At 35.1% G+C, this 22,235-nt stretch overlaps 1 protein-coding gene across 1 annotated transcript; it reads left to right on the forward strand.

The window, feature by feature from the left end:
• The first annotated feature begins 489 nt into the window (after nucleotides 1-489).
• Nucleotides 490-22,114, forward strand: LOC113093342 (CD109 antigen-like). Its single transcript, XM_026259166.1, has 33 exons — nucleotides 490-560; nucleotides 961-1,127; nucleotides 1,670-1,698; nucleotides 1,816-2,052; nucleotides 3,315-3,440; nucleotides 3,629-3,668; nucleotides 3,749-3,830; nucleotides 3,902-3,995; nucleotides 4,446-4,578; nucleotides 4,656-4,765; nucleotides 5,568-5,843; nucleotides 5,961-6,059; nucleotides 6,131-6,193; nucleotides 6,825-7,001; nucleotides 8,022-8,174; nucleotides 8,577-8,666; nucleotides 8,771-8,840; nucleotides 10,286-10,391; nucleotides 11,060-11,174; nucleotides 11,253-11,366; nucleotides 13,716-13,934; nucleotides 14,630-14,771; nucleotides 14,861-15,037; nucleotides 15,124-15,205; nucleotides 15,303-15,531; nucleotides 15,632-15,803; nucleotides 16,000-16,190; nucleotides 17,641-17,799; nucleotides 18,776-18,841; nucleotides 19,314-19,450; nucleotides 20,489-20,645; nucleotides 20,788-20,890; nucleotides 20,985-22,114. The coding sequence occupies exons 1-33, from the start codon at nucleotides 490-492 to the stop codon at nucleotides 21,179-21,181; spliced, it is 4,383 nt and encodes a 1,460-aa protein (XP_026114951.1). The 3' UTR covers nucleotides 21,182-22,114.
• The last annotated feature ends 121 nt before the right edge of the window (nucleotides 22,115-22,235 follow it).

The following is a 22,235-nucleotide window of genomic DNA, read 5'->3' on the forward strand; positions in this document are numbered from 1 at the left end:
TTAATAATAATGTATTCACTAATATTTGTTTGAATTAAATTAAAATATGAAAATAATTAAAACCCTTTTATATTACATATAGATATTAAAATTTGTTTACAAAACAAAACAAAGGCTAATTGAAAATAAATAAATAAAAATAAATAAATTTTATTGTTTATGAAAACAGCACAAAACTGTATATTAATAGTTGAGTGCAGCAGTATTTTTAGACACCGTATACACAGCTTTCCCTGAATGTATTCTTCACATTTCATTACAGTTTCATTTATTTAAGACTCATTAATTGTTTTCTCTTTTCTTTGTTAGTTTTTCTCAAACATGTCTTTATAAAGGTCCCTTTCTTGTGCAGAGAATGGCCTTTCATTGTCTCAGGTGTGTAGGTGGAGTGATGTGGGATCAGGTGTTGGATGGCTTTTTAAAAGCATGTGTTAGTCTCAGTAGTTCAGTAACAGTAACAGTACATTCACTGGAGCGTCACACCTGCAAATGGAGTGGCTTCAAGTTTTCGGGGTCCTGGGATGTTTACTTCTCTGCAGTGGAACTCTAACCTCACCAAGGTAATAACAAGGTATAATTTGTACTTAAAATAAAAAATGCTTCAAGACTTTATAATTTATGACAGACTACTGTACAACGATTTAGGGTTGGTAAAATAAAATAAAAGAAGACACTTTTATTTGTTTGAAAATACAGCAAAAACTATTATATGGTGAAAATAGCTGTTTTCAATTTTAATACATTTGAACATTTTATTTAAATCTGTGAGTTAAAGCTGAATCCAGTCTTCGGTGTCACGTGATCCTTCAGAAATCATTCTAAAATACTGATTTGCTGTGCAAGAAGCATTTCTTATTATCAACAGTTGTGCTGCTTCATATTTTTTCAGGAGTCTTTGATGCATTTTTTAATGTGTCTCTATTATAATGCTATGAAAAATAAGACATTTTCTCATTTCAGCCCAGCACAGAATCCCTCCTATCTCATATCTGTCTCAGAAGTCCTGCACTGTGGCGTTCCGACCACTTTATCAGTCACCGTTCTGGCAGAGTATCCCATCAAAGTCACGGCTGAACTCATCCATGGACACAGCAGTGTGGCCCAAACAGAGAGCACTGTCCCAGCAGGTAAATCAACATTATTATTATTTTATTGCATTGCACTGAATAACCATCTGGCTCATCCCACATTTGTATATCTCCTATACATAAATGCAAAACATTTATTATGTTAGCTTGACCAAACCAGCATATAGGTTAGTTTTTTTTTTATCTTATTATTTTATTTATCAGTAGTGAACTCCAAATTTCTTTCTCTTAGTTTATCTAATGTTATGTTTCAGTACGGAACAATTAATCATTGAAAAGCTGATATATGTAGAAAATCAGTATTGAATTATTTCTTAAAATCTCCTTGCAGTTTCTGAAGTTCAGAAATTATTAAAATATATTAAAATGTGTTAATTTAGCCCGAGATGCAATGCAATGCAATTTCTTAAATCCTAAACAAATTATTTGTCTAACAGAGCATTTACATTCTAAATCACACTGTCTAACTGGAAAAGTGACCTTATTAAAATGACCTTGGAAATGTACATATGATTTTATATAATATACAACTCCACCTTGTTCTAACAAGTATTCATGTCTGCTCTGTATTCATTTTAAAGGCTCTACCAGACTGCTGGCTCTTCCGCCTGTGAGTATCAAGACTCTCATTTCCATGAATGTATTTCTAAATAAAATAAATGAACTGACTGAAAACCAGTAAAGTACAGAGTTGCAGAGTTTACTGTGTGTTGTTTCCCCTCCGCAGGTCTTTTCTGATGCCATGAGTTACGTGCATCCATATCAGCTGAATGTCAAGGGGTTTGTTGGAGCTAATCAAGTGTTTTCTAACTCCACCACAATGGTCTTCAGCTCCAAGTGCATGTCCATCTTTATCCAGACGGACAAGAACAACTACCAACCAGGGCAGACGGTGAAATTTCGGGTTGTATCGGTTACACCTGAAGGAAAGCCATCCAAGGGTCAGATCGATATCTTCATCAGGGTGGGTGTCTTGAGAGTTTGGCGTAAAACAGCTCAGCTGATCTAAATTTAGTGTAAGCCGCAGCTTCATGGGGCTTATTGCTTTTATAAAATGGTCACATGACACATATCTTAAATGCAAAATATGTGTATTAATAAGGGCTGTCAGTCGATTAAAATTTGTTATCTTAATTAAATGATTAAAGTTGATCACAAATTAAATTTGACTTAGAAGATCATTTAAAGCCATTATTGGGTTAAATGATAAAAATATCATGTAGATATTACAAAAAGTAGCTTTATAATTAAAAATGTTTTTTTTGATTCAGCACAAAATGTATTACACATAAGCATTTAGCTTTAACATAACTAAATATAATTTGAGAAACATTTCAGTATTTTTTGTTCATATATTGAAAGTAATTGGTAACCATTTTTCCAAATATCTTCTTTTCTGTTCCACAAAAGTAAGTCATACAAGTTTGAAATGACAGTAAGTGACTACGGAAAATTTGTTTTTGTGTGACCTATTCCTTAAATGTTATTTTATTATCTTAAATGTTGTTTATTTATAAATGAATGAATTAATATTTCTTTTAAAAATTATACTAAGCTAAAAAAAAAAGGTTTTTACATTAAACTATAACTGCCAGCAGGTGGCGGTAAATGTCTTTGTGAGTCAGTCATTGAGTCATTCATTCATTCAATTAGTTTCTGTTTCATTCAGGAATGACATAAATGCCTTTGAATCATTGTTCAACTGATTTGTTCAAAACGATTCATTCAGAAAAGAAACATCGGTGTGTTGATTGGAGACACACAGCAGTTCTGCTGTGGCTTTATAATATTTATAATATTTCCTTAATGAATAAATTTAATTAACGTTAAATTGACAGCCCTAGTAATATTTTTTTTTTTTAAATAAATAAATGATTATATGGCATCAGTCGGCTAGAAAAATAAATCCCTGACAGTAAAGCCAGTAGTAGCCTAACATGTAAATCAAAACAGATACTGGAACTGTTCTCATGTGCTGCTATTTATTTATTTATTTTTAACAATATATATTTCCTCACACATACATCTGCTTATCCCTAAGTAAACCTAATCTTTCAGTTTAAATCAGAGACAACATTAATATGTTCTCATACTCCTTGGCAGTCAAAAGTGACTGAACATCTTAAAACGGTTATTTTAGCACCACTGTGAGGAAATGAACAGATACATCAGCAGTGTCCTCATGAAATGGATGGACTGTTTTTTGTGTGTTTTAAATGTGAACAGGATCCCAAGGGGAATATGATTCGCCAGTGGCTGTCTGTCGATGGCTTTCTAGGGGTTGTTTCGAAAGAGCTGAACCTCTCTCAGAACCCGCCGCTCGGCCCGTGGAAAATTGTATCTGGAATCAATGTGAGTTGAGTGGAAAGTTGTCTTTTTTGAAGTTTTGGCCTATTTTGCAGAAACAATATTTTAGCAAACATGAAAATTACACATCAGACTGTTTAAACCCCCCTAAATACCCCCTAAACTATACAACTTTGACATGTAATTGATGCTCTTTACACAATTCCCACACTTCTTTTTTTGTATTTATGCAGGATGTTGTACAAGAGAGAGAGTTCACTGTGGACTACTATGGTGAGATTTCACATATGCCGCATATCTTTTATGATCTATGTTTTGTCAGGACAGCAGTCTTTAACATCATGTGTTTACAGCGCTGCCTAAATTCGAGGTGAACGTGGACGTCCCCTCCGTCCTGCATTATGAAGACACACTGTCCGGGACGGTCACAGCCAAGTGAGCCTGAACAGTAGTAAATAGAAAACTCAAAAGAAAAACAAAATTCATACTTTTTCCTCTGTTTTCAGATATTTTTATGGGAAGCCTGTCCGTGGGATGATGTCTGTCACATATTTCCACTTTTTCAATGGACTCAGTAAGCATTACCAACTCAAAGAAACAGTGAGTACAGTTTCAGGAGAATCATCTTGAAACTAACGATACACCATTACTACATTTCTCATTTAGACTGATACTGATAGATTTGTTTTCTCTCTTATTCTGCAAGTTATTATATAAATTACTATTTATTTTCATGTTTCTATAGCCTACAACTCAATTCTTTTCATAAAATCATGTCATAAAAGATTAATTCAGACAAACATAGATAATTAACAGTAAGTGCCCCCTGGTGTTGTATAGCTAACTAATGAACTGTGAACACTGCATAACGTTCCTGAGGTAAATGCATTGTTAAGTGTCATATTTTTCAGAAGCTGTTTTATTCGATGTCTTTCTTTTGGTTAAAAAGGCTGATTTAGTGACTGACTGGTACCTATGTGAAACCCCATGCATTGAATTTAAAGTCAACATTTTGTTAACCGTTAATCAGACTCATTATCTCTGGTGTAGATCGACGGTTCTGCTGCTATCACGTTTGATGTGCCGCACTCCAAACGGTTAGGTGACCACACATACTCATATTATGATGGATATGGGCCCAGTGAATACGTGGACATTAGTGTGAATGTCACAGATGTTACAGGTGCGTTCCATCCTGCCTGTACATGGCTATCAAACATTAATAACATTAATAAGCTGTTTTTATTTCTCTGTCTGTAGGGTTAACCTACAACAGCAGCGCACGGGTTTCTATTGTGATGAATAAATACACCCTGGAGTTTCTGCAGCATCCACAGATCATAAAGCCCTCCATGACCTTCACTGCTCAGGTAGAGACTGATTAACAGTACTTTTCAGTCCATACTTGGGGTAAACTGGGTGAATCATTAAGTCATGTTTCACCCTAAAAAACAAATACACAAAATAATATAATTTTATTATTTTCATTACAATCAAGCAAGATTGTGTGATGTGTCTATGTGTCATTGCTGTAATGCAGTTATATTTTACTTTATTACACAAAACTGCTGTAATTATCTTTTAGTAAAATCAGCTGCAATATTCAATATTTATGAATATTGTAAATTTACATAACATAGAATTACATTTTATTGACAGGAAACCCACTCAGAAAACCTTAGCTATTGGAGCAACACGCTAAAACCCCTCCAAGAACACTATGTGTGTGTGTGTGTATGTGTGTGTGTGTGTGTGTGTGTGTGTGTATGTGTGGATGTATGTGAGGCCAGCGAGTAGTGCTGTGCAGGTAAACCTCACTCCCCGATCTCAAGAGACGCGCTAGTGAGGACCCGGGAGAGAGGGGTTACATATGTATATATATATGTGTATTTATATATATTTTTTTTGTTATGGAAATAATGTCACTATGCAAAAATCTGAATGGTTCTAAGGAACAGGCCTTATTTAAATGAAGTAATGGGGTGAATTCTCTATTCTAAAAAAGAGAACAATAAAGTTGTATTTTCTTTTTTTTTATTGATTTGTTTTCATTATTTTATATACTGTATATGTTTAATTTTTGTGAAATATATGACCTAGACATGACCTATCATAACCAATGGATTCATCCTTCATTTAAAATTTTTTCCCCTGTATTTTTTCTTTTCTAAGCTGAAGTTAAGCACCTATGACAGCCGGCCACTGACAGCTGAAGAGCAGAGCAGAAGTGTGCAGCTGGAGGTGACCCAGAGCGAGTCCAGCCCCTGGACGTGGACGTGGAACAACAATGAATCCATGGCACCTCGCATGCTGAACAACACACCAACATTCACCTTCTCTTCCATTTCCGATATTCCAGTCGAAGATATGAATCTTCCTGTTACTGCTGATGGCGTGATGTCTTTCCAGATTCACCTCTCTGACAGCGTTGCCACACTCGATATACAGGTGTAAACACTTCATCCACACTTTCCACTGCCTTGATATCCAATATGCATAGTAGAAGCATGTCAACTGGGATGAAGCTTGGCACTTGACATCCCTTCCTCCTAACTTTGCTTTCAGGCTCGGTTTAAAGATGCAGTCCAGGGTCTTCAGCTCTACAGGAGTTATTCTTCACCAAGCAGTTCCTACATACAGCTTCACAGAGACAGTGAGCCTCAGGTACTCAGGCTGTTTGAATTTCATCTTATTTCACATTATTTTTGATTTCACTGACAGAGTGACTTTTGCAGGTTGGACAGCCGCTGTATTTGACTTTGGAGAACAATTTTAATCTGGCAGAATTTCACTACCTTGTAAGTATTTTGAATAAAGCGATACTTCATCCATTTTTAAGACAAAGATTTAACTATTGAGCCAATACTGATCAACCCTGTATGAGAAACCTCCATTTGTCAATCAACCAATCAATCAATCAATCAATCAATCAATCAATCAATCAATCAATCAATCAATCAATCAATCAGTCAGAATTTGGAAAGTTCAAACAACCATTTTGAAGTAGTAGGTAAGATTAGGGATGTAGAATAAGGTCAAGTAGAACAAGGCATTAATATGTTCTTAATTAGCACTAATACATGGCTAATATTCTAGTAATATGCATGCTAATAAGCAACTAATAGGTGTTACCTGTTCTAAAGTGTTACCAGTCCATTTAATGTCATTGTGAATAATGGGAACCTGCAAATGTATTATTTTACATAAGAATAAATATTAAAATTTAAATCTTAATAATATTTTAATTAGATATTGTTTAAATCAGACATTTAAAATGTGTTTGATTTAAAATAATGTGATTAAATCCAGTACAAAATTTAAATTGATTTTATTAAATGTGATTATTTGAACTTATGAGTGCTTTTTTGATCAGGTTAAGTAGAACGTATGGTTTAAAGTATAAGTCATTGGGACACTGTATTGATGCAGGTGATGTCCCGCGGTCGGGTGCTGGATGCTGGGACGGTACATTCCTCCTCCTTCAGTCTGAACACAGATCACTCTTGGACTCCAGAGGCTTGTGTGGTGGTGTACCACACGCTTCCAGACGGAGAGATCGTGAATGATGCGCTGCAAGTTACTTTCACACAAGTCCTGCAAAACACAGTAAGAGCTCATCAAATGATACTCACGTATATATATATATATATATATAATATATATATATATATATATATATATATATATATATATATATATATATGTATATATATATATGTTTGGAAATATAACATAAGATCAGGATGGAAATGTATAAATGTGATGTGATTTGATTTCTAAATTAATTGTATGTGATAATGCTGGTTAATCTTCCTGATGGATTTTCTCATTAATTATCCTGTTTTATTCTTAAATATGGCAATATTAAGACATTGAGCTAAAAACTATTCAAACTGATGACACCAATGCTGATAAAGAATGTTTGCTAAAAATAATAAATAAATAAATAAATGATGTAATAAAATAAATTTATATTTAAATTGACATTTTTTATTATATTTTAATTATACTTAATTAATTTGTTCATGCAAATGTACCATTTTTATATTATATTATTGAGTCATATTTCTGATATTTTGATGAAAATCAGCCATCTAAAAAATAAAATATTTATTTGGCATTACAGATTAACTGTTTTACTAATCTGTAAAATATTAAGGTTTTATTAAATTTATTATGTTTTGTTTCACTTTTATTTTTTATATTTCTTTATGAATAAAATGTTGACAACTTACTCAAGCTACTTACTCATGCATAAAAATAACATGGTACACGCATTAAACTGAGCTAACAACAGTTTAACAGTCTAATAGTCCTGCAGTGTTCTGGAATGTTCCAGAAAGCACTAGAATATTACAGAATGTTAGCAAAATATCTTTAAACTTAGTGCAAAATTTGTACAGAAACCTATCTGTACTAAACCAGAGTTTCATAATTAATGACTTACCTGACTTAAATATTTACCAAAATATTGATGCAATGTGAAAATAATAATCAGCACCACAGAATTACAGAAGAACCATAAAATAATTGAATCACATTAAAAGTGAAACAAATTTTTATTACAGTGTGTAGATTATATATATATATATTCTAATAATAATTGATCCTTGATCTCAATTGCAGGTATCTGTGAGCTGGAGTCAGGATCATGCCGAACCAGCAGATTCTGTCTCTCTCTCCGTGTCTGTATCTGAGGCCGGATCTCTGCTGGGAATTCTGGTGGTGGACAAAGCAGCATTAGACTCCAGCAAAGACAATGGCATCACAGAGAAGACGGTAACATGGTCTCATACAGATTCTAGATCGTGTCATCAACACCGAGCCTTTGTTTCCCGAGTTTCTCACCTGATTTCTTATCTTGTTCAGTGTGTGTTTTAAAGTGTGGGAAATCTTCTTTGAGATTTTCAGACGATTGTTTCACCCACACAAAGAGCACACGGTATCTTTAACTGGGCATCCTATGTAACCAAATGCCGACACCACGCCTGCGTTTCACTTTTAGACAAAAGAAAGAAACTGAGAGGAGCTCTGTTTGTCAGAACTAGGTGAACAAATTTCAACGCAGAATTTGTGATCGCCAAACAGCAGCTTGTTCTATTCACATGATGTCTGGCATCACAAAAACTGATCCGAACTAACCTAAGATCAGCAACATGAGCTTCTGTGTGTGTTTTTCAGGTGCTGGAAGAATTTCTGTCATATAGCAGAGAGATGAGCCATACGGATTACAGCAGCATGAAAATGGGAGATCCGTATTCCATATTCACGGTAGATCAGATACATGAGTGTCATCTGATGCTTGATTTTAATCTCAGGAACAGAACTCGTATCATTTGTTCACAAGGGTTTATGGTTATTGTTGTATTCTGCAGACGTGCGGCGTCACGGTTCTGACTGATGCCACGCTGAATCAGGAAATTGATCAGTTTATACCTGCATTCCGTAAGTCTCCTGCAACCAATCAGAACACTTTAGCAACCACCTAGCAACGCCCTGGCAACCAATTTAAACAGAGCAACAGGTTTTGCAGTCACATTTCCTTGAGACGAGGTGAACACCGTGCAATTTTTAACTAATAGATATTATCATACTCCTTTGCTTATTAATCACAGTACATTGACATAAAATTTAGAATGAAAAGATATGTTTAAATATGCAAATAAGCTATTATATAATTAAATATGCACTAATTTCCAGAACAGAATTCTGAACATTGACTAAAGCCAGTTTTAAATACCTTTTTGTTTCATTTTGCTGATTTAAAGGTGCTGTAGGGAACTTTTGTAAAAAAAAAAAAAAAATTTTGTACATATTTATTAAACCTGTCATTATGTCCTGACAGTAGAATATGAGACAGATAATCTGTGAAAAAATCAAGCTCCTCTGGCTCCTCCCAGTGTCCTATTGCCATTTGCAGAAAGTCATGCGCTCCCGGTAAAAAACAACCAATCAGAGCTGCGGTCCGTAACTTTGTTTGTGTTCAAAATGTAGAAAAATTTATATAATAAGCGAGTACACCATGAATCCATTTTCCAAACCGTGTTTTTAGCTTGTCCTGAATCACTAGGGTGCACCTATAATAAGTGTTTATATTCGGACTATTTTAGATTGCTTCGGGGGTACTGCGGCGGAGTAACCCAGTACCTTTGTGATTCTTCATAGACATAAACAGAGAGAAGTAGTTCCGGCTACAATGTTCTTCCGCAAGACGCAAGCAGTTCTGTTTATTAACCACTAGAGCGTCAAAAGTTCCCTACCGCAGCTTTAACAGGGTATTTTGAATATCTTTTTTATCACTCCATTAATCAGAAAATACTGTCAACAATATATTAAACCGAACAGTTTGATGAATGTAAGTGTTCCTGAATGATTTCTGGCTCAGTGCTGGAGAAAATCTGAGGAAACAGCCTTTCAAGATATGCATTATAACTGAATCAGCATTGATAATAATCAGAAATATTTCTTAAGAAGCAAATCAGTATATTAGACTGATTTCTGAAGATCATGTGACACTGAAGACTGGAGTAATGATGCTGAAAATACAGCTTTGATCAAAATATGTTGATTAAAATATGTTGAAACTGAAAACAGTAATTTTAACTTGTAATGATATTTCACAATATTGCTGTTTTACCATCTTATTTTTGATAAAAACAATAAAGCATAAGAGACATCTTTACTATATTCTTCATAATATATATTGAGTATTCCTACAATGTCTGTAAGCTATTGACACAGTAGGAATAAATAAATAAACACTAAAATATGTAGTTCTGAAAATAAGAAATGTAATGCAAAATTTACCAGTACATGAAAAAACAATGGTTTTGCCTTTAATGTCTTGCATTTCATAATCCTTCTCTCATCAAAGCTCATATATTCCACAGCAGGGACGGAAGACTATCTGAATCAGCTGAACAGCGAGGCTCTTCAGGAACCAAGAAAGCGAAAAGATTTTCCTGAAACCTGGATCTGGCTGGATGCTAATGTGAGGTACGAGGAGAACTTGCCGACTTTAAGTAGGAAATAACAAGAATTCATAAATGAGATCTCTTTAATATCCAAGTTGTTTCTCCTAGACAACAATGAGCCAAACAACTTTGTTTTAGTCTCCTACTGATTTTTTTCCCCTGAGACCCCAGTAACTTCACATACATCTCCTCTAGAGTTTCACAAGAGATCTCAACAAATATATGCCATTAGTCTTAAACCAACAGTCAGAGATCTCAGTTTTATTTGACTTTAATGCTTAAGTTATTCATTACTGTTCAAAAGTTCTATTTTTTACCCATTGTTTTTTAAAGATAAGACATACTTATATGCTGATTTGCTGCTCAAGAAACATTTCTGACTATTATCAATATTGAAAACAGTTGTGCTGATTCATATTTTTATGTAAGCCACGATACATTTTTCCCAGAACACTTTGATGAGTAGAAAGTTAAAAAAGAACAGCATTTATTTTAAATACATTTTTGAAGTATTAGAAATATCTTTACTGTCACATTTGATCAATGGAATGCATCCTTGCTTAATCAAAGTATTGTCTTCTGCTTCTCAACACCCCCCACCCTCCCTAAGAATTATCTGAGCTTCTATCTACATTAATTTAATGTCAGCAATTTACTAAATTGTGTCTGTTTTTATTTCTTACATTGCAGTAATTCTGTCTCGGATTCCTTCCAGTTCACTGTGCCGGACAGCTTGACCTCTTGGGTGGCCTTTGCCATCGTGATGTCAGAGAATCTGGGTTTGGGCATCAGCGCTCCTGCAGAGGTGATTTACCATGTACAGTTTACTCATCACTGAATATTAATAGAGATACTGATTATTAAAAGAGAGTTTCTTTCCCAGCTGACTGTGTTCCGAGATTTCTTTGTGTTACTGAATCTCCCGGCATTCCTGATCCGTGGAGAACTGCTATTGCTGGAAGTCAATTTATTCAACTATATGGATGTAGATTTGGAGGTTAGTTTCTGAACTTTGATTAACTGATACAGGAAAACACATTTATTAGTGTTTGTTAAAGTAATAGTTCACCCTAAAATGAAACCTTGCTGAAAATGTACTCACCCTAGGGCCATCCAAGATAAAGATAAGTTTGTTTCTTCATAGAAACAGATTTTGATAAAGGTAGCATTGCAATACTCACTCACCGGTGGATGCTCTGCAGTGAATGGGTGCCGTCAGACTCAGAACGAGAGTCCAACCAGCCGATAAAAACATCCACAAGTCTTCCACACCACTCCAGTTCATCAGTTAACATCTTGTTAAAAGCTGCATAATTGTACGAAAAAAAAATACTATAATCTATAATCAATAATAACGCTTCCTCCAGTAAAGAAGTCCATCCCTTATTGTTCTCTCACATCAAAATCCACCTACATATTTGTTTAGAAGTGTTTTGGCATGTAAACAGTACTAGATCTGTGCACATTTCTCTTCTAATTCAGACAAGACAACATATTTAATTAGAGAAAGCAACATTAAAAGTAGAGCACTTTTTAACCAGAACAGTTTGACATTAAAATTTTTTTTAAAGTTTATGTGTTTCGTATAAAAACTCAGCTTTTCACTTCACATGATGAACTGGAGTCTGGATTATTGTGATGTTTTTATCAGCTGTTTGGACTCTCGTTCTGATGGCACCCATTCACTGCAGAGCATCCATTGGCGAGCAAAGGATATGATGCTACATTTCTCCAAATCTGTTCCAAAAAGAAACAAAATCTTCTGCATCTTGGATGGCCTGAGGTTGAGTACATTATTCATTTTTGGGTGAATCATTACTACTGCTGAAACTGTTAAACTTTGTGTTAGTTATTTGAACAAAGCACCGGTGTTCTGTCGATTTGTCCTACCTCCCACTAAAACAGTGGGTAGTAATTCGACAACGAAAAATACTACTGTAAAGTTATGGTTTATTAACATCTACACCTACCACAACCCTAAACCTACCCTTACATTACAAATACAGTAATTATGTGTTATATTCGTGGTTGTAGCTAGAAGGCATACAGCTATAGGAAACCAACAATAAATATTGTTTTCTACCTATTAGATTGCGTTTTTATTAAAGTCTACACCTACCCCAACCCCCTTACCCGTACATTAATGCAGATCAGTGCTTTAAGTGGCCCAAAAGAGGTGCCGGTACTGTATTATAGCCTTTTTTTTTTTTTTTTTTTTTTGATGACTCCCCTTATTCCCTGAGGTAACAACAACTATATTGAAGGGGTTTTATATACAGCAGTCAACAGGCCACCTTAATAATAAACCCTCTTATTAGTTTGTGGATTTTCTTGAGCTATAGAGAAATACTGAACATAAATAAAATGTGCAAAAGGATTTTGAAAAAATACCCTTAGAAAGAGCTACTGCATTCAAACTTCCAAACTGACTCAAATGATTCGCGATCCCCAAACTGACTCAAATGATTCGCGAATCCGCTCTGAACTCCCGAACTGACTCAAATGATTCGTGATCCCACTCCAAACTCCCGAACTGATTCAAATAATTTGCGATCCCCAAACTGACTCAAATGATTCGCAAACCCGCTTTGAACTTCCGAACTGACTCAAATGATTCGCGAACCCGCTACGAACTCCCGAACTGATTCAAATGATTCGCGTTTCCCAAACTAACTCAAATGATTCGCGAATCCGCTTTGAACTCCTGAACTGACTCAAATTATTCGCAAACCCGCTACGAACTCCCGAACTGAATCAAATGATTCGCGAACCCGCTTTGAACTTCCGAACTGACTCAAATGATTCGCAAACCCGCTACGAACCCCCGAACTGATTCAAATGATTTGCAATCCCGCTCCGAACTCCCGAAATGATTCAATTGATTTGCAACCTGCTCCGAACTAGGAAGAATTAGGAAGCGTTCATTGTGAAGGGGGCTCTGAAAAGCGGCAGCGCAGGCAAAGGATTAAAACCTCTATTAAAGCAGATGTCCAAATGAACGTACCGGTACGCTAAAAGCACGTTCTGGGCGCACGGAGAGGTGGCGGTACGCTCAAGAGCTATTGCGTACTGGCCCACTTAAAGCACTGATGCAGATACATTAAATATAGTTGTTTAGAATGAGAAAAAGGACACGATATTGATGTGCGCATGCTAAGTAACCCGGGTAGGAAAATCTGACGGATAGGAAAAAATTTCAGGACACCAGCTCACAGCATTAAACCCTGGAAATACAAATAAACAAAAGCAAACTGTTCTGTGAATTTAATTTGAAGTTGATTTGTGAATTGGAGTCAGCTACATTACAATTGACCTGAAGCTCTCTTCTTGTCTTTACCCATCACAGGTGATGGTGGTGGTTGCAGAAAGTTCGATGTTTGAGTTTGTGTCACCAGACAATGGAGGATTTTCTTTGGACAACGTGAGGAAAGCCTCAGTGTTGAGTAACAACATCACAACACTTCTGTTCCCCATCAGAGCCACAGCGCTGGGAGAGATTCCCATCTCCGTCAAAGCCACGTCCATCTACTCTTCAGACTGGGTCTACAAGACGGTTCTTGTCAAGGTGATTCATTTCAGTGTAATATATCACCCCAAATTTAAAAGAAAACCTTTGGCCTATTTTGCATAATGGAAATCCATTTTGTTTTGAGATTAGTATTTTTTTTTTTTATTCATGCATTTATTTATGTATTTTGACATTATTATTACATTTTCAACTCAAGCAAATTATCAAACTCAATGTAAATAATCAACTCAAATTAAACGACTGCAATGCATATGGACATTTGTAGCCTTTTCCTCATTTTTTATAATTCTATATTTCTTACATTAATGGAAAATCAGTTTTTTATTTAAATAAATTCAAGATTTTTATTTAAGAAGAATTATTTATTAACTTATTAATTAAATAATTATTTATTTTAACATTTTGACAGTTTTCATGGCATTTTTTGCCATATATATATATATATATATATGTGTGTGTGTGTGTGTGTGTGTGTGTGTGTGTGTATGTATGTATGTATGTATATTCATGACAATGCATCTGGATATTTTAGCTTTTTTCCCCTCATTCTTCATGATTCTATTTATTACAGCAAACCAAATCTGTAATCCATTTTTGTTTTAAACAAATTAAACCGACTCCAACAATGTGCAGTGTACAACATGTGCAACAGCTTGGAAAGTGAAAAATCCTGCTAAACATTTGTTGTTATTTTTGTTGGATGTTGATGGTGTTGAATGATTTTTCTCTAGCCAGAGGGACTGGAGCAGTCGTTCACTCAAACCTTGTTTCTGGAGTTTCAACTGAAGCAGAAAACGCTGTCCAGGACAATGTCGTTTAGTTTTCCTCCAAATGTGGTTCCTGGCAGTCAAAGGGCCAGTGTGTCTGCTGTGGGTGGGTGTCCTCCCTCTGTATTTCTATTGTAAGAGGACTTCATCAGTCTGACTGAAAACATCTATCCTCTATATCTGTCTGTGTTGAAGGTGACATTCTGGGCCCGTCCATTAACAATCTAGACTCTCTCATTGAGATGCCTTATGGTTGTGGTGAGCAGAACATGATCCATTTTGCTCCGAATATTTATGTTCTCCAGTACATGAGAAGCACGAAGCAGAGCGATGAACAGACTAGAAACAAAGCTATGAGCTACATGATGGATGGTGAGCGTGTGGAGTCTTATAGTGCTATAGCACAAGAAGTAAATGTCCCCAAGTTGTCATATAATATATCATATGTTTGGTTGCAGCTTATGAACGTGAGCTTTCTTACCAAAGGGTTGATGGCTCCTTCAGTGCTTTTGGAGACAGTGATGATTCTGGCAGCACATGGTAAACACAAATAAACACATTCCAGCATAAATTCTGATTTGGAGTAAAACTAGCATTTACCATATTTAATATTGGTGGTGTGTTTTATGATCTTCAGGCTGTCAGCGTTCGTGCTCAGGTGTTTCCTCCAGGCTCAGGACTTCATTTCCATTGAGCCGATGGTGATGAATAGGACAGCATATTGGCTGCTGGTTCATCAGAACCCTGACGGTTCGTTCAACGAGCCGGGTCGGGTCATCCACACAGAGCTCCAGGGAGGACAGGATGGGCCGGTGTCTCTCACAGCGTATGTCCTCATAGCGCTTCTGGAGGACGCTGAATACAGGGTGACTTAGACTGAATGATTGAATGGTAGATGGATTGATCGATCGAACGTAGAAAGGATGGATGGATTAATTGAAGACTATCTGTTTGTGTCTGTGGTAGAATGCATATGAAGGCAGCATCTCTTCTGGCGTGAGTTATCTGACGTCTCGACTGGCTCAGGGAATCTCCAGTAACTACAGTCTGTCTGTAGTCACCTATGCTCTGTCTCTGGCCAACAGCACCGCTGCTCCATCTGCCCTCACCGAGCTGTTGAACAGAGCACTAGTTGTTGGTAAATATCCTCTGGACAGCACGCCACAGATGTGAAACATGTGAAACACACACACGAAGCTGTAAAATAACCTGCAACTTTCCTTTAAACCCACACAGTGTGGCGAGCAGCTGTAGTGTTATGGACGAGCGTCGTACCTGGCACAGTAAATGTGTTTATAATAGTTGGGTGGTGATGTTGTACCTGGGTCTTTCAGATGGAGTGCCAACCTGGAGATCTCCAGCCAATGTCCTGTATGGTTCCTGGCAGCCAAGTTCATCAGATATTGAGATGTCGGCTTACGTACTGCTCGCCATGCACAGACTCCAGCTAATGGATGAAGGATTCACTCTGGTGAAGTGGCTCAGTAAGCAAAGAAACCATCTAGGGGGATACGGATCCACTCAGGTACATATCAAACAGACAATCATCTCACGAGAGAGACTATAGAAACAGTTTAAACGGGACAGAATGGCTGACTAAAAGGCACTTAAAGGCATTCAGGCTCCTGAAACGAATGTCACCATTTAAAACACTGGCTTAATAGTTACACAAATATGAAGCATTGATAATAATCAGAAATATTTCTAGAGCAGCAAATCATCATATTAGACTGATTTCTGAAGATCATGTGACACTGAAGACTGGAGCAATGATGCTGAAAATACAGCTTTATATCACATAAATAAATACATTTTTTAATGATATTCAAATAGAAAAAAATGTTTTTTGAACTGTAATAGTATTTCACAATATTACAGGAATATTACAGGTTCAGTAGAAGTTACGCTCCATCTATATCATTTGTATCATAATGTTGATTATCCCCAGAAATAATCTTGACTAATTCCACATTTTATTTTGTTAATTTCTCTTAAAAAAAAAAAAAGGAAAGGAAAGAAAAAAAAAAAGGCAAAACAGCCAGGCACTTACAATGGAAGTGAATGGGGTCAATGTTTAGAGGATTTAAAAGCAGAAATATGAAGTGGATAATTTCATAAAAACACTTACTTCTTCTTAAAATGCATCTATTATTTGGGCTGTAAAGTGATTTAAATCATAACTTCATAATTGTAAACATTGTTAACACACATTGTTTACATATTATGGTTTTATTATTGAAACAATATTATACGTATATGGATTGGGCCATTTACTTTCCTTGTAACAAAGCTGTAACAAAGCTTCTTATTCTTTTTTTTTTTTTTTTTAAAGAAAAGAAGGATCAAACACACGAACAAAAAAGCTAATCAAATTACACCACAAATGAACCTGTGAAATTCCTTCAACCACAGGATCCTTGCAGTCAGCAGGGTTTAACACTGACTAGTTTCCACTGTTGATGATTACACACATCTATTCCATTGATTCAGGGGGTGAATTAATTGGCAGGCAAATTTTTCAGTTGGAAATCGAGCTGTGCCATTGAGGCGAGACAAGAAAATGTACTTTTATCTATTTTACTATTATCCTGGAGATTTGGCTCAGGACCAAGGCCTGCGATCAGTCACGAACACTTACCTCAATGATAACTAGCAGTTTCCAGGACGTGAGCTTTGATAAAGCTCTACTCTCATGTTGAAGCCCCTCGCTTTGACACAACAAACGAGTCCTGGCGGAGTGTGGAAAGATTAAAGGATCTGTGCCTCTGCTCCGCACATGTGCAGTGTTGTTTTCCAGGCGGCGGGTGATTGAATTGAGAGTGTTTCTGTGACACAGATGCACAGACACCTGTCACTGACGTAGAGATTAGAACATCTGCCAAAAATGATACATGCTTTTCCCATTTTTTTTTTTTGAATGCCCTTAAAGCTTTATTAAAAATATCTTTGCTCAGTTTGTTTGTCTTTATCATCAGGATACAGTGATGGCGTTGCATGCGCTGTCGATCTACACCACCTTCAGCAGCGCAGAGTCCATAGATCTCAGCATCACTGTGAACCGTGCCTCCGGTGCTGCCGCCACATTCAACATAGACAGAGACAATTACCTGCTCCAACAGAGCCAAGACCTGCCCGTATGTATATAATACACTGCTCTAGAGACACACTTCTGTTCAAAAGATTGGGGTCAGCAGGGTTTTTTTTTTTTTTTTTTAAAGAAACGAATGCTAGAGTAAAGACAATGCTACAAAATACTTACAAATCAAATAAATGCTGTTCTTTTGAACTTTCTATTCGTCAACGAAGCCTGAAAAATGCATCACCATTTCCACCAAAAGTATTAAGCAGAACTGCTTTCAACATTGATAATAATAAGAAATGATTCTTGATGCTGAAAATACAGCTTTGCATCACAAAAATACATTACATTTTAAAATATATGAATATAATATAATCTATATATTATTATAATGTAATTTTACAGTTTTTACTGTACTTTCGATCAAATAAATGCATTAAGATGAACAATCTTAATGAACAATCTTATTGTAAAATCACAAATGTGAAGCATATATTTTTTATAAACACATTAATTCTTCAGTTAAAACCTCTATTATTTGAGCTGTAAAGCTGTTTAAATCGTTTTAAGGGCTGTCATGGTAATTTTTAAGTAGTCAAATTTCACAAAGAAAAGTTTAGTTTTTGCACAATAAAATCATATGAACACGCACAGTGTTTACATCATGTGGTTTTATTATTGAATCAGTGAAAATTCTGCTTTGCCATGACAGGAATATATTGTACTTTAAAATATATTACAATTGAAAACAGTTATTTTCAGTTGTAACAATATTTCACAGTGTACTGTATGTGTCTTTACTGTATCTTTGATCAAATAAATGCTTTTGTGAGCATAAAATACTTTATTCAAAATTGTATTCCCCATATTTCTAAACAACAGTGTGTAACTCCTAACATGAAGCATTAAACAGCATATGTGTGGTTTCTTATCAAAGTTCTGACTGCAGTTAACTGTTTGTGAAGCTCTAGTAATGTGTGAAGATCTGCTAAGTGACACAGGCTTACTGTATGTTGGGTTTGTCTCTACAGATTGAAGCAGTAAAGGAGGTTGATATTGAGGTGGTGGCTGAGGGTAAAGGTTTTGCTCTTTTTCAGGTACGTCTAAACTCCCTCCTTGAGAATTTGTCCTGAAATAAATTAGTTTGTACTGCTGCAAAAAATATTGAAGTTAAAAAAAGCTGCTATTTGCTGGTTGACCATCTTAACACATTAGACCAAGCTAACATCTCCATTGCAAACCTGTCAGTTAGCAAGGTATTACCAATGAAAGCAGGTTATGAAGGTGCAACAGATGCGAATAACAACTGAAATCCCCATAAAGATAAAAAGAGATACTTTCTCAGTCCAATGTGTAATTAAACCTTTGATTGCTCGCCATGAAGCACATAAACCGGCCCAGGTGGTTTTCCTCATTAGAAGAAACAGCATCCAGATCTCTGTTCAGCAGAAGAGTCAGAAAAGCAGAGATGATCTCATTTCAAGTTGTGATTGCTAATTTGGTTATGAAATGAGGACAAAAATCCCAAAGACTTATTAGAGTAATATTGATTATCTCTTACTGTTTCAGCTTAGTGTGTTCTACAATGTGATGAACCTGAGAACATCGCTCAGACGGCGTGACATTCACACGGACGAGGCCTTTTATTTGTATATAGATGTAATGGATGATCGGCAGTTCAGTGTAAACCTTAACATATGTTTCAGGTGAGAGGCTGAGTTAAATGATTTCATCAGCACCAAAATATGTGATTAAAAAGTTTACAAAATAATAGGGCTGCTGGATTATGGTTAATTAATAAACTAATACAAATAAAAATCACATTAAACATATAATAATATAAATTAGAAAAATATATAAAATAAAATATATCAACAATACGTTGTTTAATATCTTATTTTCAAATCCAAAATGGTAATAATGAAAAAATATAAATATATTTGTACTATATAACAAAATATCAAAACAAATGGCATTTATTTCGAATAAAATATAGCAAGTGCACAATTCAATATAAAAAAAAAAATCACAAAATGAATTATGAAACAGAAAACATATTCTTAAAAAAAAAAAAAGACAAAAAGTCTTTGACAGTTTCTTTTTTGCAAACGTTGTGGATGTTTATTGTTATTTATATAATAAAGGATATCCATGTAAATTTGAGAAATAACTTCATTCATTCATGAAAAATGGATACATGAAAAATAATTGGCTCTAAAAAATTTCAGTTTTGTGAAAAGCTCAATCATTGTTGGTTTGCAGATTACACTAGGCTTGATGTTTTGTTTCTATTTTTATTTTCATTTATTTTTATTTAGTTAAAAAGAACATGGTACATTAATAAACATTCACATAATGTACTTGAGTTAGCCAGAAGGCTAATTTTCATCAGCAGTCCATTTTGCGTGAAATTATTGGAGAGAATAACAAAAAAGTACAATACAGAAAGCATATAATAACAATAGTAATAAAAAAAATATATAATAAATAATATACAGTAGTCTCATTATGGATACTAAAATGTAAAATCAGTGTCCACGTTGTTGATTATCAAGAAACCAATTCCTAAAAATATGCATGTTCTACAGTATATCTGGCCAATAATACATTACATTTTGGATAACTGATGCAAATCATGAAATACAAACATTTTTAAGTGTCCAAATACTTTTTGGGGTCACTGTGAGCAATCACTTTTCTTTAGAAATCTGTTTGAAAGCAGTATTTTTGCTGTTTTTTTTAAGGCTGAGGGAGAACCAGGGCCTGAGACAGACGGGGATGGCCATACTGGACGTGGGTTTACTCTCGGGGTTCAGTTTGGCCCAGAACGGTGTCCAGCTAAATGATATAGTCAGACGAGTAGAGACACCGTCAGGACGAGTTATACTTTATTTAGACACAGTGAGTTCCTCTTAGCTCTTACAGTATTTAATCAGTATTACAGTATTGTGTGCTAAGTCTGTTTTTGTGCTGATGATGGATTATTTGGTTCATTGTTTTTGTGTTCATTCTGTGTGTCTCATTGTCTTTCCTCTCATCACAGGTGACCACAGAGGAAATCTGCAGTAAAATATCCACCATCCGGGAATTTAAGGTGACCAGTGTCCAAGATGCTGTGGTCATGATCTACGATTACTATGAGCCCCGTAAGACTCTTTAAATAATAGCTACAGATTCTCTAATGCATTTTCAGGTTCCATGTGTTCCAAGCTCCTTGTTTCTTTCCCTTATCTTCTGCAGGACGGAGGACAGTCCGGTCCTACACATCTGAGATGAGACGGGACATGTCTGTGTGTTCACTATGTCGGCCGGATTGCACTCAGTGTGAGGATCAAGACATCTGGATGACTGACCGGACGATGTCTGTTAACCAACATCCACTTCTGGCTCTAAGTTTGACCACAGCTCTTATCATCCTCCTGTCAATCTACAACTAGTGTTTTTTTTCCCTACATCAAAACCATTGTAATCAGTTACACAATAACACAAGCAAAATATATGTGTAAATTGTTTAAAAAATGGTTCTGTAAATTCTGTGTAAATTTTATGTATGAAAATTGGTGCATTTAGTTCAGTGCAACAATTAATGATGCCATTTCATTCATGACAGTTCAATTAAAAATAAATGATTAAATCAAAATTATTATTAAATTATTGATTAATATCACAATTATTTTAATTAATTAATTAATGATTGAATAAAATATTCTTTTATTTTTAGAGTTTTTTTTAATTTTTTTTATTAATATAGTAAATGAGGGTCAGGATCAAAACTGATAAATGAACTTTTTAAATGTGAACACTGTGATTCTGCATTCCGTCAACATTATAATAATCCGCTGCATAAAGCTGTTATCTACCGCAATTACACATTTTCTAGTAGTAAACATGTTTGTGTCTTTTTGGATCTCATAAGCAGCAACTTTTGTTTGTTTTTTTGATACTTATGTTTAACATTATTTGTTTTTCAGACATTCCCCTTTAAAAACGATAAGTATAAGCTGTATGCAAGGTGATTTTTGATCATTGAAAATTGGTCAAATTTAAGAGTTTGCACATGGAGCCACATTGTCTCTGGCACTGAACCATATAGGGCCTTAAAAATTAAGATTAAAAATAAATCCAGAATTTACAAGATTATCATTGATTTGTTTTGAGTAACAGATATGCAATTTGGAAAAATAATATTTTGGGTACTTTTGTTCTTATGATAGTGTTTTGATAGAGGGAAACAAGATTCTACTTCAACATTATTTGTTTTTCAGACATTCTTTAATTACATGGTTTAATTTCATCGCAATCATATTGTTCATAATCCATCCAAGCGTCATTATCTGAATAAATGTATATCCATTTAGTAAGAAATTGTAACTGATTTGCCATATAGTACATTAAAAAGTTTGGATTGTCTAAGCCCCCTGTAATTTTTTTTTTTAATTAATTTAATTTTTTTTTTTTGCAAAATAGACTATTTCTAACTTTCAGATATAA

The sequence above is a fragment of the Carassius auratus genome, unplaced genomic scaffold, assembly GCF_003368295.1.
Source record: "Carassius auratus strain Wakin unplaced genomic scaffold, ASM336829v1 scaf_tig00214968, whole genome shotgun sequence".
NCBI classification, from domain to species: Eukaryota; Metazoa; Chordata; class Actinopteri; order Cypriniformes; family Cyprinidae; genus Carassius; species Carassius auratus.

What these genes read in the sequence shown, in the direction of transcription:
- LOC113093342 (XM_026259166.1), top strand. Translation starts at nt 490, where the DNA reads ATGGAGTGGCTTCAAGTTTTCGGGGTCCTGGGATGTTTACTTCTCTGC. An exon ending in ATTACCAACTCAAAGAAACA is followed by an intron (nt 3,996 to 4,445) that starts GTGAGTACAGTT and finishes TCTCTGGTGTAG; the next exon opens with ATCGACGGTTCTGCTGCTAT. An exon ending in TTATACTTTATTTAGACACA is followed by an intron (nt 20,646 to 20,787) that starts GTGAGTTCCTCT and finishes CTCTCATCACAG; the next exon opens with GTGACCACAGAGGAAATCTG.